At 35.1% G+C, this 18,088-nt stretch overlaps 3 protein-coding genes across 3 annotated transcripts; 2 read left to right on the top strand and 1 right to left on the bottom strand.

Moving 5' to 3' along the window:
* Nucleotides 1-359: 359 nt before the first annotated feature.
* On the bottom strand, nucleotides 360-3,389 carry LOC142980019 (carboxylic ester hydrolase-like). Its single transcript, XM_076125285.1, has 3 exons — nucleotides 3,109-3,389; nucleotides 1,266-2,548; nucleotides 360-720 (listed from the first exon to the last, which is right to left on the bottom strand). Exons 1-3 carry the CDS (start codon nucleotides 3,304-3,306, stop codon nucleotides 522-524), a joined length of 1,680 nt encoding a protein of 559 aa, XP_075981400.1. The 5' UTR covers nucleotides 3,307-3,389; the 3' UTR covers nucleotides 360-521.
* Nucleotides 3,390-3,945: 556 nt separating this feature from the next.
* On the top strand, nucleotides 3,946-11,310 carry LOC142980177 (uncharacterized). The gene is made up of 6 exons (XM_076125510.1): nucleotides 3,946-4,184; nucleotides 4,511-5,850; nucleotides 6,386-6,598; nucleotides 8,321-8,519; nucleotides 9,148-10,511; nucleotides 10,778-11,310. Exons 1-6 carry the CDS (start codon nucleotides 3,984-3,986, stop codon nucleotides 10,974-10,976), a joined length of 3,516 nt encoding a protein of 1,171 aa, XP_075981625.1. The 5' UTR covers nucleotides 3,946-3,983; the 3' UTR covers nucleotides 10,977-11,310.
* Nucleotides 11,311-11,950: 640 nt separating this feature from the next.
* On the top strand, nucleotides 11,951-14,347 carry LOC142979801 (venom carboxylesterase-6-like). Its single transcript, XM_076124978.1, has 3 exons — nucleotides 11,951-12,222; nucleotides 12,471-13,804; nucleotides 14,014-14,347. The coding sequence occupies exons 1-3, from the start codon at nucleotides 12,031-12,033 to the stop codon at nucleotides 14,234-14,236; spliced, it is 1,749 nt and encodes a 582-aa protein (XP_075981093.1). The 5' UTR covers nucleotides 11,951-12,030; the 3' UTR covers nucleotides 14,237-14,347.
* The last annotated feature ends 3,741 nt before the right edge of the window (nucleotides 14,348-18,088 follow it).

Raw genomic sequence — 18,088 nt, 5'->3', positions numbered from 1 at the left:
CACTCAAATTTAATTACATAGGTACTATCAAAACGCGGTCGTTCATAAAATTGGCCGGCAGTACGGTAACCTGAAACATACATTAGTTGATTGCTATAAGCTTTTAATGAACCGAACAGAAAACACTCCGCTTTGAAATAACCATTTATGTGTTTTCAAAAGCTTGTAAGGCTCAATGGGCAACTGAAATGTAGAATTTTGTTATTTGTCTAAATGTGTGCTTTAAAAAGCCTGATATCAGACGGTGCCGAGTTATGAAAGCAGTTAAACTTTTATAGTATATAGGGTTAAAGGGAAATCCTTAAAAAGCATCGTTCGGTGTGATATAATACGCGAATAATCAAAACATATTAATTACAAATTATGTTATTTATAAATTACTTTTTTAAGGCAGTCATGAGTTAAGAGCGCTGTGCATTTTTTGCAATTCATGAATATTTTTGTAAAATGTGTATTGTAAATTAAATGTCTTCAAAAACAGAAAAATATGTTCACGCTTTTGTTTTAACGGATTAAGTACATTAAAACTCATCATTTATTTTACCATCAGGAAAGAAATCTTTGCGCAATTGATCCCAAAACGTCATTCTTTTCTCTTCCGGTACATTAGTCATTTTGATAGTTTTTCCAAAAGTTAGTGCTCTCATACGCTTATGCGGTACTAACGGTGTCCACTGCAGATTTTCTAGAATGTCGTCAGTAGGGTCAGGAGTTGGATTTCTGGAAACAAATAGAAGTATTGTATGAGTAATTACAGCAGTGGACTAACATATTACCAATCTGATTGCCGTACTAAATATAATTTTAATATTAACGCTTTGAAGCTAACTACAGTCCAATCCTAATCTGTATAAACCTACAACGTATGCTTAATTATGTATAACAATATTATATTTCGTTTACATTTGAAAATTAAATTCAATATTCAAATCCTCTATCTTTAGAAGGACTAAAGATAAGTAAAAACTCCTGAGCCCAAAGGCAGATGGACGCGAAAACAAATGAGCTTATTTGTCATTCAAAACAAATTTTAATTTCAAAATACGGCTCAGACCCGATTCCACAAATTAAATACCTTTGTATAATACTCAGGTTGCGTTTAACTTTACAATCTTTTAATACCATCAAAGCTTACCGTAAACTGACAAAACAATTAGAAAATAACTCGGCATTAAGAATTTAAACCTCAGCCACTCAAATTAAAATTCATTACTTCGAGGAAAGAGCAGATATTCGGGCAAATATTTAATCAGTATTAACCTTACCCGTGTTTAGCGAAATTCGCCAATAACCTCGCAATCTTCTTAATGAGGAGCCTTTCAGTGGGAGCCGCCGCTTCATAGGCACGGTTAAGAGATTTACATCTGAATTGATAACAGATTTGGTCGCCCTCAGTCGCACCACTCCAGTTTAAATTGGCGAGTAATGTGTTCCACACGACGTTGAAGGGCCCTCTCGAGGTGAAACGGTACAAGTAAACATTATTACAAGACACTCGGGCGTGGAGGCGCGCCTGCCGCAGCGCCGGGTAAATCACTTGGTCCGACACGTATTTCGCGTAACGCCTCAGACTCCTTTCCCCGACCGTCCCATTAACGAAATAGAAATCCATTATGTTCCTCCTTATCTTCCTGTACAGTTTCGATCCGTACTCGTCTCGCCTCCCTCCGAATGGTAATAAATACTGAAAGTTATAATTTAAATACTTTAGAAGTTTCTTGTTTCTCACGAAACCTTCCAGTTTGTAAAGAGAATTTAAGTTGGTGTATCCTATCATAACTTCAACGGCGTTATTGGTGATTTTTCGTTTGTACACTTGCAAAGGGAATTTGTTCATGAAAGCGGCTTTCCCCGAGGTTTCGACGGTGGGTCCGAACGAATGGATTAACCTCTGATTGTCTCTGACTTCGGTGCTATCGAATAGGCCCCTACTGGCTAATAACAATTGTTTTATTGAACTCTCCCTGAGCAATTCGTAGAAATTGGTTCGATTAAACTTTTCGAACGGTCCGTGCAGATTCCAGTACAATTTGTTTGAGATTTCGAAGTTGTAACTTCGGTAATCGGCAGGTGATAAAGCACTTCCGTCTTGAATAATAACTCTGTTGAATAAATCTTCGCTGTTTGCTGATAATAGAAGGGAAGCTACTATATTAGTGTTGATTCCGGAGCCGAACACTGTGACTCTGTTAATATCACCATTAAAGTAACTGATATTATCTCTTATCCATTTCAAAGCAGCTAGTATATCTTTGGCTCCCATATTACCTTCAGCGAAGGTATCACCTGTGTTCAGAAATCCAAATATGGAAGTACGAAACGAAACAGTTACTACAGCGACATTTTCATCAATCAGAAAATCGGGACCATGTGTATCTGAATATTCATGTATCCCGACAATAACAGGAAAGTAGACTAGTTTCTCAGTGGTCGGGGTAAAGACGTTTAAATATAAACAATCTTCAGTGTAGCCATATGCACAGGTATTATTGTACGGAGTACTGTAGTTGTAATAAGGTTTGCCGAACCAAGGACCAATTCGTGGCGGCTGGAAATAACCAAAAACATAAGATTACACCGAAGCAAGGTTGACAGCTTACGATATATTATTTACTAGCTGACCCGCGCAACTTCGCTTGCGTCACATAAGAGAGAATGGGTCAATTTTTTCCCCGTTATTGTAACATTTTTTACTGGTACTCTGCTCCTACTGGTCTTAGCATGATAATATGTAGCCTATAACCTTCCTCGATAAATGGGCTATCTAACACTGAAAGAATTTTTCAAATCGGACCAGTAGTTTCTGAGATTAGCGCGTTCAAACAAACAAACAAACAAACAAACAAACAATCAAACAAACAAACAAACTCTTCAGCTTTATAATATTAGTATAGATAGTACAGATAAAACAAATAATGATTGTTGGAAAATTCTACCACATTTGGATATTATAGAAAATAATTATAGCAAAACTGCAATTTAATAGAAGTCAAACGTTTGTTTTACATTTGCTTCTTCACATTATCTATCAGATAATCTATCCGTGAGTTTGGGACTGGCACTTCACCTCGTTCACAAGAACTAAATAAGATGCAGTAAATAACTTACCTTAAATCTAAGGCCTCCAAGAGGAGGATCAGCATAAGGAATTTTCCAAAACGCTGCATAAGGTTTCTTTTCAAAAACCGTATACAATTTCGTTCCGATAATCACAGTGCCATTGGTCTCAATAGCATGTAACTCACTTTTAACAATACAAATGTTTAAAAATATCAAGATTATAAAGAATATTATTTTAAATATCATAATTTTAATGAAAACTTAAGATTTTTAACTTCAGTCGTCTGTGTAACGCGATTTTTGATTGACTATTCTTATTAGTTGATGTAAAGACACGTCAATGTTTAACTTAATTAAAATCCGTGAATATGTTTTGAAAATACTTTATACATTTATTGCTACTTATGGACAGCCACAGTGTAGGTTAAGTGTCTCGGAGAATAGTTTCCTTTAAGAAAGGTATAATAAAACGCCATAAATACTATGATTATAAGTCAGTTAACGGGAAAAAAAACTAAAATGCTTTACTTATTACCGAAAAAAAAGAAAATATATAAGTAAGAGAAATGTTTTCTTTATTGCAAAACAGATCACCAAAACTAAATCCGTATTAAATTAATCATAAAATCAGTTGCTAAATGCATGATGGTGGTAAGGTAGAATTTCTTGATTCTCCTACAACGTCACGCTTCCTAACCATCGTTACCTGACGTGGCCCAAACATTCACAATCTCATAGGCTTAATTATTTATTAACCATTATCTCCATTTCCCCAGCTGCTATTACTGATCCATTACTAACATATTTTATACACACAATAAAGATAAATACGTGTGTTGATAATCTGATAGCATTACCTGCCGATATTTCAGTAACCGCCGATAATTCACCTAATTTAGGTGGAACGAAATATATCACTCATAATGTTTAATAGAAATGTTTTAATTTCCATTGCTGTTTTAGTTTGCGTGAATTATGTAGTGTGCACTGAAAAACCGGTAGTGGATACCACACATGGGAAAATATCAGGGAAAGTGTTAAAGACTTTATTCAAAAATGTAGATTATTATGGTTTTATGGGAATACCTTTTGCCGAACCACCTGTTGGCGAGCTCAGATTTCTGGTAAATATTATTAATTCTGTACCTACCTCAACCTGTATAAAACCAACTTGAAATTCACATTAAAAATACACTATTAAATAAACTTTGAACTGAAAACTAATATCTATTAGGTATAAGGTCAATTTGGGTAACTTTGAATCATATAAATGTTTGCAAAACTAAGATAAACCTTTATCAATTGTGTTGGTTTCATATGAAAAAATAATCGAAACTAGTTGAAATTCCCACAGTCAATGATACCCAAATGATTCAACGTTACCCAGGTTGACTGTACAGAAGAGTGATAAATTACGAGAAATATTGATTTTACCTTTTACTAATTTCAGCCGCCAAAACCAATAGAACCATGGGAAGGAATTCTCAGTGCCACAAAAGAAAAACCAGCTTGCGTCCAATTCAACAACAACATCAAGAAAAAACAACCTCTAGGACAATATGGCTCCGAAGACTGCTTATACCTCGATATCTTCACTCCAGGAACGGACAAGGAACAGAGAACAGTCATAGTGTTCTTATTCAACGATCATTTCCTCAATTCTTATAATAAAACAAAAGACTACGCTCCAGATTTCTTTATTGAAGAAGATGTTGTTGTCGTGACAATCGCTCACAGACTTTCCGCATTTGGATTTTTGTCTTTAGAGAACGAAATCCTCCCAGGAAATGCAGGTTTGAAAGACATAGTAGTAGGTCTAGAATGGGTGAAAGCAAACATAGAACAGTTTGGTGGAGATCCTGACAAAATTACTCTGATGGGTCTGCAAGGCGGTGCGGCTGGTATTGATTTACTTATACATTCTAAAGCAAAACATCTATTCAGAGCAGCTATTCTACAAAGTGGTACTTCGTGGACTTCGGCTTATCTACAAGAAGATGTTAAAGAGAGAGCATTTAAACTTGGCGAAATGATGAACATAACGACATCTAGTGGAACAACGTTACTAAAAGAACTTACAAAAATTTCGGCAGAGAATTTGCTTTCCAGAGATTTGCATTCAAGTCCCGACGATTATTTTAAGACTACTCAAAAAAGTGTCATTGCTTTCGCTCCTGTAGTAGAAAAGCAACCAGACGGTCTTATAACCGAATACCCAGAAGATTCTAATGAAAAAATAAATATACCGATAATGTTAGGTTCTAATTCAAGAGATGGACTAGAAACTACATTACATTACCTCATAGAGCCAAGATATATCGCGTTTTTAAAGAAAGACTTCCCTGTGTTACTTCCAAGGCGTTTGAAATTCCAATTCGATCCTCGAGAACAGGTATTTGATGACATTACTGAAGAAATAAAAGAATTTTACTTCCCTCGTGGAGAAATTAATTTGAAGAGCTTGCCATACTTGATCACTATGATGGGCGATGCACTCACTAACTATGCCGTTGATTATACAGCCAAAGTTTATGCTGAAAGATCTACGAAACCTGTTTATTACTACCATTTTGATTACTACAGTGACCTGAGTGAGAATAAGAAGAATATAATGAAATATTCTACAATAGAAGATGGTACAGGAGGGGCGGCAACGGGAGATGAAATGTGCTATCTGTTCAAGTGTCCCGATCTTGAAGACGATTATCTAAGATTCGAAGAGGCGAAGACTGAAGAAAGTGTTATGCAGAAGAAAATGGTTAAATTGTGGACCAATTTTGCAAAATATGGGTATGTAGAAAGTTTATCTTATTTATGTTCAGCTTAGAGATAATGGCTCTCTTACACACACACTATCGAGCATGAAACAACAATCGCGCGTGAAAGGGGAAAGGAAAGACCACACGCCGGACGTGCGATAGAGTGTGTTTGTGAAGGCGGCTATTCTAAATTTTACATAGAATCTAAAATGTCAACGATTTGGGCCTGTAGCATATTATTATAGAGGTATTCATTTTGCTATCATGTTAAGTTTACTAATAGTTACTAATTTCAAAGTTGCTATCATTTTAAGTTTACTAATAGTTACTAATTTTATACATTTACCACTCTCCTTGTATTGGAAAAATAAAAATTATAAATACTATGATACAAAACACAGAACAAATTGAAACAAATAAAACTAATATAGAGCTATAAATAATATGGGTCTGACCTACAAATTATAATCCAACCGCCAAATTTCCCACATTAATCTTCCCGTACTAAAACATAATTCCTCATTTCTCATTAACACAATAGTTACTAATGAATCTCATTATTTCAGAAACCCTACACCTGATGACGACGCAGTACTCGAAGGGTTGAGATGGCCTTCATACACGATCGAGAACCAACAGTACCTACACATCGACAAACATATGAGAATAAAGACAGATTTGTACAAAAACAGATTCGAATTCTGGGACAATTTTATTGGTAAATGGGAAAAACGAGCTGTCAATGGGATTGTCAGTGAATCTGTAAATAAAAAAGATGAGTTATGATGACATTTGCCGTTTGTTTTTTATATTTTTTGAATGTTGAAATGTTAATTAAAGTTGCCTGTACCTCGATTCTGTACCACTATCGGCTACCGACAACCGGCTAGCTATCGAAATTTTGACATTTAGAATGTATTGCCAAAATGTTTCCTACGACATCCGCCAGAGGCGCTGATCAGATTTTCATACAAAATTTCTCGATGACAGTTCGGTTGTCGGTAGTCGATAGTAGTAGAGAATCGAGGCACTGATACCTAGGTACTCGTATATAAGTTTTAAAATATATTTTGTTTGAATATAGAAACTTCTCATTATATAATCAATTTTATTTTAACTTCGTGTCACTTTATTTAATTAAATATTGTAAGGCAAAGTAACATGTAATACATTGAGAGCATTATTGTTCATGTCCAACTACGTGATATTATATAAACTATATTTTTAATTATAACGTAGTTCGCCCGTTTGTAACTGCCTGAGTATAGTATTGATATTTAATTACTTCAGTGACGAACTTTTATATTTAGCTTAAATTACCTAATGATAAATAATACACAGACTATTTAAATATTGACCTAAGTATAGAGTTAATTCTTGTTTTTTTCTTTGAGTTTTCATTCTCGATACATTAGTTATACTGCAAGTAAATCCGAGATATTTACCTCATTGCTTAAATGTTAACCGCTCAGTATTTATGCATGAGTACGAGCATCAAATCCAATACGTTATTGGTGTACGTGACTTCCTACTCAAGTGCCTTCTACATTTTAATACTGTAAATACTTCTTAAATTGTATTAGCGAATTTCTTATTTCGAGATGAAAATAAATAAGCAAGGTACATTTTTAAGTTTTCTTTTAAACGAGTCGAATTAGACTAATACATTTCAATTGTTCCCGAGTTATTTTGACAACAAAATTATAAATGACTATTGACTAGACCTCTAAGAACACATTATACATCATAGTAGCTAAAACGTGCAACTTCGCTTGCGTCACATAAGAGAGAATGTGCCAAAATTTTCCCTGTTTTTGTAACATTTTTACCTGGTACTCTGCTCCTATTGGTCGTAGCGTTATAATACATAGCCTATAGCCTTCCTCAATAAATGAGCTATCTGACACTGAAAGAATTTTTCAAATAGGACTATTAGTTCCTGAGATTAGCGGGTTCAAACAAACAAACAAAGAAACAAACTCTTCAGCTTTATGATATTAAGTATAGATTATGCACCTGTATTACTTCTTACCTTATAGTGAGTTAACTCTAAGAATCACATATTAATTAATATAATTACCCGCAATAGTTCTGCACGGGCTTTGTAGCGATTATAAATATTTCTTTCTGAATAATAAATGTGTCAAATAAATAATTATGTCAAGGTAATATCGCCAAATTCGACTTCATCTAGATAGAATATGAAACAAAAAATATTGCAAGCTAATCGCAACGTAATGCAACCGCGGAAACGCTGATGTGTCCTTACAAAATTATCAATAAGCATGTAAGATTTATAAAATCCCAATAGACACGATAAATAAATTCTTATAAAAAAATCTAGTAGTCAGTTGTATTAACCGATAACACAGTACATAAGTGGACCACAGTATCAGTAGATAATATATAAAACCCACGATTAAAAGTTATCATTAGGACACGTCAGTGCGAACAAATAATATGTACACTAACAAATAATTAAATTATTGACTGAAAACCGCCACGATGGGTGGTACCAAACACTTCATAGTAATATGTGTTCTTTACTTAGTTGATATTAACTTAGCTGATATTATCGTAGAGACTGATCTAGGTAAAGTAGCTGGTATAGAAGTGAAATCGATCATTCCTAATGAAAAGTATCATTCGTTTATGGGAATCCCTTATGGGAAAGCGCCGGTCGGCCCGCTGAGATTCAAGGTAAGAGGTTTTTAATGTATTGCCGTTACAATATTGTTGTATTTAAGTCAAGTTTCTGAGAGAATGTTGTGATTCTATAGACTAGTGAATTAATTGTGTCGTTGTAGACGTTTGTACTTTTAAAATATTCGTTGATATAAAGAGGAATAATGTTATATATGTTAATGATCTGCATTATAATCTTTTAATTCCCATATTGTCCAGATACGTCAGCATTACCCGCCATTGTCATCACTGTAAATTAATAAATAAATGCACATGAAAATTAAAACAAAAGCCCGCATATTTGATGTGAAATTTTAATAACAAAAGATGCTTCCGCTCATCAATGTGGACAGCATAATAAATGTAAAAGTATTACGAAATCCAATATTTGCATCGGACGAGGTATATATTAAAAGTTGTGGCCGCAGTCACAAAGTTATAATGATATTCGCTGACGACGGCGACGCGCCGGCGACCGCGCGCTACTATTTCATATTCTATTATTGACACCGCGAAACTTGGCTTCAATCTTCTTATAGTTCGAAAGAATGGCCACGTCTAAATAAGATGCAGAATAGCAAGACAAACAGACTAAACTCAGACCACAATTGTTTCTTTAAACTATAACTTTTCTTCATTTCAGGCCCCACAACCTCACGAAGGATGGTCCGACGTGTTAAGTGCAAAGAAAGAGAAGCAACACTGTACACAATTCTATTTGCCGATTAGAAATGTAGATCGTTACGGAACTTGCGGCAGTGATGACTGTCTACATCTCAGTATATACACACCTCCAAAGCAACCTACTAAAGAAGAACCTCTTAACTACCCCGTTGTAATCTTTCTTTACAATGAACATTTCCGAGTAAGTCACAACGCATCGAGAGATTATGGACCCGATTTCTTTGTGAAAGAAGAAGTTATCGTAGTTTCAATCAGCCACAGACTTGGAGCCGGTGGCTTCTTGTCATTCGAAGATGAGTTACTACCAGGAAATAATGGTTTAAGAGATGTTATATTGGCACTGAAATGGGTGCAGAGAAACATTGCCAAGTTTGGCGGTAACCCTGGTAGTGTGACACTGTTAGGAGCCGACGGAGGTGCAGTACTAGCGGATCTACTCCTTCATTCTCCTAAAGCCAAAGGATTATTCCACAGAATAATAATGCAAAGTGGCACATCTTGGAACTCAATGTATATAACACGAACACCTAAAGAAAAAGCAAAGGCTCTTGCGAAAATCTTAGAAAAATCAGCAGCAACGAGTACCAGTTTACTTGCTGAACTAGCTGATGTGCCTTCAGAAAGGATTGCTTACGCAGAACCTGAATCTGTTGACGCTGATGAAGGAAGGATTACACAAAGACCAACCATTCAATTCGGACCGGTCATTGAACCCGATCACCCTGATGCTATCCTCACCAAGTATCCTGAGGATGGACCTTTAGACATTGATATACCAATAATGATCGGTTATAATTCTAGAGAGAGTTTGGAATTGTTAGACCGGTACTTGAGCAAGCCTCAGTACCTAACATTCGCTGACAGAGACTTCCTCCTTGCATTCCCCACGAGAGACGATTTCCGTTTCGTCCTCAATACTAACACATACAATGATGCCATTCAGGAGATCAAAGACTTCTACTTAGAAGAGGGATATGTAAAGATCAGTAAGCCTGGTGAATACATCACTTATATCACCGATATGATGTACTTCTTCCCGATCGATTATACTGTGAGGAAATATACGAATGCGTCAAAATCCCAGATTTATTACTACAGTTTTGATTACAGTGGGGAATTGAATATGAGAAAGAATCACGCTCTGAAAGGTGCTATGACGATTGAAGGTACTTGGGGTGCGAGCGCTGGTGATGAACTTTGCTACCTGTTTGTCTGCAAACCAATTAAAAAGGCATATCAAAAAGTACTGGCCGATGAAGACAGTGAAGAGTTTACAGTACTACGGAATATGGTTAAGATGTGGACTAACTTTGCTAAAGCTGGGTACGTATTAAAAATAACTATGACTATTTTTAATGTTTATCAAACTTAAGTATGAGGAAATACACAAGTTTAATAAAAATTACTAAGTCACACAAATAACACAAAGATCTCTTAGAGTATTCTATCTATCATAAATAAATATAATCCATTACTGTCGCACTGCTGGGCAAGGGTCTCCTCCGGTAATAAGGGAGGGCTAATGTCTTGATTCAAGTGCGCATGGGATCTATCGTAACCTAATATAATACTTTGTCTTCGTTTTACAGAAACCCTACACCACCCGGCAGCGACTTCACCTGGACACCAGCAACTAAAGAGAACAAGGAATGCCTGGTCATCAGCGACGAGCTACAAATCAAGAACAACCTCCACGGAGACAGGATCGAGTGGTGGGATAACTTCACAGCTAAATACAAAGCGAAAGCAGTCGACGGCGTCATCAAGGGCTCCAAAGACGAATTGTAAAACCTGGGGGGCTATCACGTATCTCGGTTGACAACCATGTGAAAGCCACTATGCTGACCATTATTTTCTTCCTTAGATTATTATAGTGATAAGTACGTTACGTCAAAGCAGCAATGTACTGAATAGTGACCTTAGATTTGACGTATACTAGCTGTCAACTGAGATATGTGATAAGCCAGCTGGTTTCAACACTTTGGCATGTGTCAGATAACTTATAAAATTTTGACAACAGTTTTCATACATTTGTTGTAATTTTATTTAGTAGATAGGATATCTGACACATTTCTAAACTGAGAAACTAGCTCGTAAAGAGTAAATACGTGTTATTGTAAATAATAAAAATAGTTTTAATAAAATATTTTTGTACATAATTTTGTGTTTAATATAACCATTTTACACCCTATAAGAACTATTAAATGTTATTTATTATTTAACAAACACTTACGTTTGTTTGTGTAACATTTCGCGATATGAATTCCTCGTAACCGTTTACTTGAACGCTCTAAACAGTCAGTAAACCAAAACTACTAAATATCAACTGGTTCTCGGAAACGTCTAATGCAACAGTAGTTCAACAAATCAGTGTTTATTGTACAAAGCAAATAAATAAATGAAGGAAGAAATACTATGATCTTTGTAATCAGAGAACTGCAGCTATATCAATATTACATTAGCTTGCACTACTTATTACTTGAATTTCTTGCAGGAGAGAAAATGTCGAACATTATTTATAAGAACATTATATTTAAAAGAATAATGTCTATAAAATATGTTGTTGTTTCTGAAGCTAATTAGACATATTTTCCGACACCTCAGTTCTTACGCTGGGTTTTCGGACCTATCTACTATCAGGAAATTTGGCTATAATTAATGCCCGTTAATTCTTGATAATTGGGTTTTAGTCACATTATCTTTAAAAGATAACGCGAGGACCACGTATGTGTACACCTTTCCTTATCTATTAAGTAAGCACAGTTGTCAGTATCGATCGAAATGTGTTAACTATTATTCTCCTCCAATATAAATAAAAAACTGTAGATTTACAACATAAAAAATGAATTTCTTACAAGTTTTATTCACAGTTTTTATAATAAAACAGTGTCTTTGTGATGAAAATGTCGAAGTTAATTTAAAACAAGGTGTTTTGATAGGCAAAATCGAAAGGACTCTTTACAAAAAGCAAGATTATTTTTCCTTTAGAGGTGTTCCTTTTGCGGAAACGCCTACAGGAGAATTGCGATTCCAAGTAAGTATTAAGAAAAGAATTTGGCTCAACCAAAGCTGTGAAAACACTTAAATATTTGAACGACTCCCTTGGATTAATAGTTAAAAGGGAACGACGAGAGGAAGAAAAATACTTTCGATTTTATTCTTAGTTATGTTGACGTTAATACTTTTAATGGACTACTTCTTTGACCCTATTTCTTTTATGTACGATTACTCCTTAAATAACTACAAAATACTTTTTATAATTTATTTTTATCCTTCTTTCAGCCACCAAAACCTTTACAAAGCTGGGATGGAAAGTTAGAAGCCTTTGAAAACAAGCCAACATGTATGCAGTTCAACACGAGAGGTCGTCTCCGCGAACCTGCTGGTATGTCGGGCTCCGAGGACTGCCTCTTCATCAACGTCTTCACTCCAAGCATCGAAGGAACCGCCCCAGTCATAGTATTTGATTTCAACGATAACTTCAAGACCGGTTTCAATGGCACTGACACTTATTCACCAGACTTTTTCATTGAAGAAGGAGTAATCGTTGTGACGATTGCTAACAGACTTGGAATATTCGGTTATCTTACTACCGAAGATCATGTTATTCCAGGAAATAATGGTCTTAAAGATTACATACTAGGTCTGGAGTGGATCAAGAACAATATTGAACGATTTGGTGGAGACCCTTCAAGAGTAACGCTAATGGGCAGTCGCGGTGGAGCGGCCATTGCTGATGTACTTTTATACTCAGAAAAAGCTAAAGGTTTATTCTCCGGTGCTATCCTACAAAGTGGAACAGCTATGGAATCCATGTACTTCTTTGACAACCCCAGGACTAAAGCGTTTGAAGTTGGAGAGTTTTTAAATCTTACAGTTTCTAATAGTGATGAATTGTTGCAAGAATTAAGGAACGTAGACGCAGAGAAATTACTCGATGCTGAGATCAGTATACTGGTTAATCTTGACAATAAAGGACAAACGACTAGAATTCCTTTTGCACCAAACCTCGACGATGAAGTAATCACCGAGTTGCCAGAAATAGGGAAAATAGTGAACGATGTTCCAGTCATAATTGGATTCAACTCTCGGGAAGGCCTTGATTTAATTTCACACTACATCATAGAACCTAGGCTACTGACTACTGATGCTGAAGAAACTATCTTGCAGTTACCAATAAGGACAGACTTTAGATTTGAACATAAGAGTCCAAAATACAAGGAAGCTAACTCAGCCATACTGAAGTTTTATCTAAAAGATGGTTCTCTTCATTATGGCAATCTGTTAGAACACGCAGTCTATGTCGCAGACCATTTACAAAACTATGCCTTGAATTTAGCAGCAGAGCATTTATCGAAACGTCTGTCTTCTTCAGTCTTTTATTATATTTTTGACTTCAGGGGTTTGTGGAATGAAAACAGCGAGGTTTTAGCAACCCGTTCAAGGTTCCCTGTAGGCAACCATGGGGCGTCAGTGTTGGATGAACTTTGTTATCTGTTTGTATGCTCTCGGTTGAAGAAGACTTATGAACAACTGCTCAACCTTCCTAGCGAACAACCTGAGTTGAAAGTTCTAAAGAAACTGGTGCGATTGTGGAGTAATTTTGCTAAGACTGGGTAAGTGATAAGTTCTTTTGTACTTCTAATTAATAAAATTAGTCGAGTACAAACTTAGTTAGTGAGTTTAAAAAACTACATGTTTGTATTTTTGGACTGTTTGTCTTGAAAAATATGAAAACACGATTTTAACTTTAGGTAACATAAAAATATAATAAAATAGTAGTAAAAATGCTGAAAACCTTATGCGTATTTCTTTTCTATTTCAGAAACCCCACACCAAACAAAGACGATCAGGTCCTAAAGAAAATCTCCTGGGAACCGTTCAGCAACGAGACTGACTTCAAATACTTACACATTACCAAGGTACTGAAGATGAAGAGCAATCCTCTTGGCGAGAGAAGGAAATTCTGGCAAGATTTCTTAGAGAAGTACTCTCAAGAGGCGATAGATGGCGTTGTGAAGGGTGAAGAAAGCCACGATGAACTTTAAGATGTATTTTTTATGACAAGTAGTTCCTCTTCCTATATTTTTAAATGAGAATATTTTTTGTAAAGCGTTTTGAGAATTGTTATTACTTCGATTGGTATACATATTAAAAAGTTTTTTACAAATTTTGTTGTATTTTTTTTTTATTCATCTAGAAAAAACATTGGAATTCCACTTATTCTGCCATACAATTACAAATTCTTTTAAAATTTTAAGTTTTTTATTTTACATTTTCTTCAACAGAAAACAGTAAAACATACTAACCCTAAAATCATATCAATGTTATGTCTTTAAAACTCTAAAGTTTGTAATAATTACTTCACGTCCAAACATACAGAATCCAGGTACTAATTATTCTAACATGACTAAACCAACAAAGCAAGCAACAAAATATGTATTGAAAATAAACTTTGTTCTAATAACAAACTAATTATGTAGGTACTGTCTACATAGCTTTGCCAACATACTTAGTACATTGTTCCAAGTTTACCGTCTGCCGAGCAAGCCAAAGTTATTCCGTATTTACCTATAATACCAGAGACTTTCTGATCGAAACCTTGTCTTATCTCCAAGAAAATTAATTTTACCTTAGAATGTTAACGTATTAAAACATTTTCTGTTACTTGCTTTCTTATGAAACAGAAACATTGTAGTTTTTGTTATAATAATTCTTTGAACGCTGTCTAGTATGAATTTTGTGTCGTTGTCAGTATTCAAAATATTAATTTAAACTATTCAAAGTACCACTAGCGACATCTGCCGAAAATTAGTAGAACTACAATATTTATTAGTCATATTAATAAAACACAGATGGCATTACTCGTCACATTTCTCAATAATATTTATTTTTATTTTATTTTATTTTTGCTTCAGGCGGTATAGAAATTAACTTTAGAATTTTTCCCGCTAAAATAAAGAGATTCTATTATAAATTTATCATTGACTACCACGTAAAAATCAACATAATATTACAGTTAAATACATTGTAACAAGATTAATTATTATTGTTATGATACATTAAAAGAAAGCGTTACATATTGTATAGTCTGTTTATCAGTGATATTAAGTGAAAGTTTTTATGCAAGTTGCAATGTTGCACATGCTATATAATAAAAGTAATCATAAGTCTCGAGTCCAACAACTTGTTAACTATCAAGTGCTGTATATTATATCAATCAATACGTAAAACGCATGAAATACTAATTATCAAAGTGAAAAAGTCATCAAAGTTGTCGTCTAATCTTTAAAAAGGCTTGACCAATTTTGAGACAGCTGATAATGTAAATTATTAAGAATTTTTAAAGCCTCAAATATGACACAAAATATAGAATGGTGGAACAATACCTACTAAATTTATCCCTAAAATGCAAAAATATGACTAAAAATAAATTTAGAACATGAGTGGGTTTGCCCGTACAAAGACATTGGTTGGTGATCGTGACAAATTACGTTTCCATACTTAATCGCTTAGCTGTGCATAGCGTAGCATATTAACTAGTATAGCGTTAACTTAAAGGCTTCCAGTTTAATATAATCTATACTAATATTATAAAGCTGAAGAGTTTGTTTGTTTGTTTGATTGTTTGTTTGTTTGAACGCGCTAAACTCAGGAACTACTGGTCCGATTTGAAAAATTCTTTCAGTATTAGATTGCCCATGTATCGAGAAAGGTTATAGGCTATATATCATCACGCTACAACCAAAAAGAGCAGAGTAGCAATAAAAAATGTTACAAAAACGGGGAAAATGTTGATCCATTCTCTCTTATGTGACGCAAGCGAAGTTGCGCGGGTCAGCTAGTCAGTTATATAACTCTAGGTTACTTCTCGGTATCCGTCGGAACCGGTCTTTAACGAGATAACGACTAAAATACACACGCACTGCCGGTTTTTGTAAACAAACCGACTTAGGAAAATCTTATAAAGCTGATTTTCTTGCTGATAACATAAAGTTATCACCGTACCAGTAACTAGTATTTGTTCGCGGCTTCGTCCGCGTGGAAGTGTTTTCCGTAGTAAGTACATTTTAGGTAATTTTAAGGTTCAGGATTTTTTTATATTTCCTATATTTATTAAAGGTTTACAAATGCCCCGACCTGCACTCGTTTACCGTAATGGTAGTCATAACTCCTTTTTTTCTACAGAAAGACCCTTGCCATAGACAAATGTTAAGACTAGGTACCTACTTGTTAAATGATCATTTCATATGGTACGCCACGTTTTGATCTATGATATAATATTTGCGGACTTATACATACAAAGGAGAGACTTAAGTAAACATTTTTGACCTATGATTAAGATCTTGCCAGTCATAATTACCCTTCATTGTGTCGATTTTACTAACTACTCGAAACAAGCTCGACCGGGGTTCTTTTAACAAGAATCACTAAAATTTTGCACTTCTGAAGCTGTCAGTGAAGGACTTACTTTGCTTTATATGAAAGAAGGTCGTGATGGTTTCCAAGAGAGACTTGGTCTGCACTATGCACTAAATAATAAATCCTAGGTCAAACAATGGCTACTTTGGACATCGAACCTCGTGCTTGGAGCACTTAGAGATTAGGACGGCTTCTATTCTGACCAAAAAAACGAACAAAAATTCACTTAAAATGGTTGTTAATTAAAGTGCTTAGATCTCTAATCAGCTGTCTCGAATAAGGCTTAAACTAATACATTCCATACATTTATAATACTACGACATTGGCATACGAATTATTTATACGATATACTATTAGGTGATCCACGATAATTCGCAAAATAAAGTTTAAGACGGAGCATTGTGCGAAAACCGCAAGGCGTTTTAACGTCTGTAATACGGTACTACTAAGTATTAGCTTTGTCATTATAACTAATTATTGGGTGTTTCTTCCTACTTCTGTGCTCTTTGTACTTCTATAGAAAACTTGAGGAAAACACTTGAAACTATAATTATGAAATAGGTGCTTATTTTCTATGACTTCATTACAATGTAAAGAACATTTAGAATGTAAATGCAGGTGAAGCCAAGCAGTACCGAATAGCGACTAATGAAGGGCTAACGGCAGCCGCATTGAAAGGACGATATTGAGAGACACAGGACACGCTTGGATGAAATTGGCATAGAAAAATCGGGAAGCATGACTTACTTAGGTCATAGAAAAGGCCTATACTCTGCATAAAAAGCAGTGATAGCCGAGTGGTTTAAGTTGGCACCTCCCCAGTAAGTGGTTGCAGATTCGAACCCGAGGCATCACACCAATGACTTTTCGAAGTTATGTGTGTATTAGAAATAATGATCACTTGCTCTAACGGAGAAGCAAAACATCGTAAGGAAACCTTGGAAGAAGACCCTTGCTACAGTGGGACAGAAATGGGTTCAAAAAAAAATACTAAACTTTGTGGCACGGTGGAGAGGGTATGCAGTTACCGATCAGAGGTCTCAGGATCGAATCTTTTCAAAAACTTGCTTACGAGATTTTCTGTTAAGAATTTCCAAATATAATGTTCAAAATTGTTTAAAAGACACAACTAGCATGCAAAACTAACGGAATTGAAACGTCCTTCCTAATATCACGGTTTAATCGTGTTAAAACTTAATAGTTTGCATAACTTGTGTTTTGAGGTGAGAGGAGATGTTATTGTTTGATCGATCCGATTGTTATAAACATACTTGAAGCACCGTTGTGAATAGAACGGCGAATATCAATTACCAAAAAAAACTATGTCATTTGATTCCTATGGTGTGATTTACCGGGTCGGAAGAAATTTACGAGGACAAAATAGGATTTATTATGAAGCTTTTGATTGATAGTGTATTGAAAATCTGTCAGTAATTTCTAAATCATATGAAAATAATAATAAATTGGTTATACTGAAG

Source organism: Anticarsia gemmatalis, chromosome 17 (genome assembly GCF_050436995.1).
Source record: "Anticarsia gemmatalis isolate Benzon Research Colony breed Stoneville strain chromosome 17, ilAntGemm2 primary, whole genome shotgun sequence".
In the NCBI taxonomy this organism is placed as follows: domain Eukaryota; kingdom Metazoa; phylum Arthropoda; class Insecta; order Lepidoptera; family Erebidae; genus Anticarsia; species Anticarsia gemmatalis.
This window is presented reverse-complemented; position numbering and strand designations above follow the sequence as displayed.

What these genes read in the sequence shown, in the direction of transcription:
- LOC142980177 (XM_076125510.1), top strand. Translation starts at nt 3,984, where the DNA reads ATGTTTAATAGAAATGTTTTAATTTCCATTGCTGTTTTAGTTTGCGTG. An exon ending in ACCAATTTTGCAAAATATGG is followed by an intron (nt 5,851 to 6,385) that starts GTATGTAGAAAG and finishes TCATTATTTCAG; the next exon opens with AAACCCTACACCTGATGACG. An exon ending in TCTGTAAATAAAAAAGATGA is followed by an intron (nt 6,599 to 8,320) that starts GTTATGATGACA and finishes ACTGAAAACCGC; the next exon opens with CACGATGGGTGGTACCAAAC.
- LOC142979801 (XM_076124978.1), top strand. Translation starts at nt 12,031, where the DNA reads ATGAATTTCTTACAAGTTTTATTCACAGTTTTTATAATAAAACAGTGT. An exon ending in CAGGAGAATTGCGATTCCAA is followed by an intron (nt 12,223 to 12,470) that starts GTAAGTATTAAG and finishes TCCTTCTTTCAG; the next exon opens with CCACCAAAACCTTTACAAAG. An exon ending in AGTAATTTTGCTAAGACTGG is followed by an intron (nt 13,805 to 14,013) that starts GTAAGTGATAAG and finishes TTTCTATTTCAG; the next exon opens with AAACCCCACACCAAACAAAG.
- LOC142980019 (XM_076125285.1), bottom strand. Translation starts at nt 3,306, where the DNA reads ATGATATTTAAAATAATATTCTTTATAATCTTGATATTTTTAAACATT. An exon ending in TTGGAGGCCTTAGATTTAAG is followed by an intron (nt 2,549 to 3,108) that starts GTAAGTTATTTA and finishes GGTTATTTCCAG; the next exon opens with CCGCCACGAATTGGTCCTTG. An exon ending in GCGAATTTCGCTAAACACGG is followed by an intron (nt 721 to 1,265) that starts GTAAGGTTAATA and finishes ATTTGTTTCCAG; the next exon opens with AAATCCAACTCCTGACCCTA.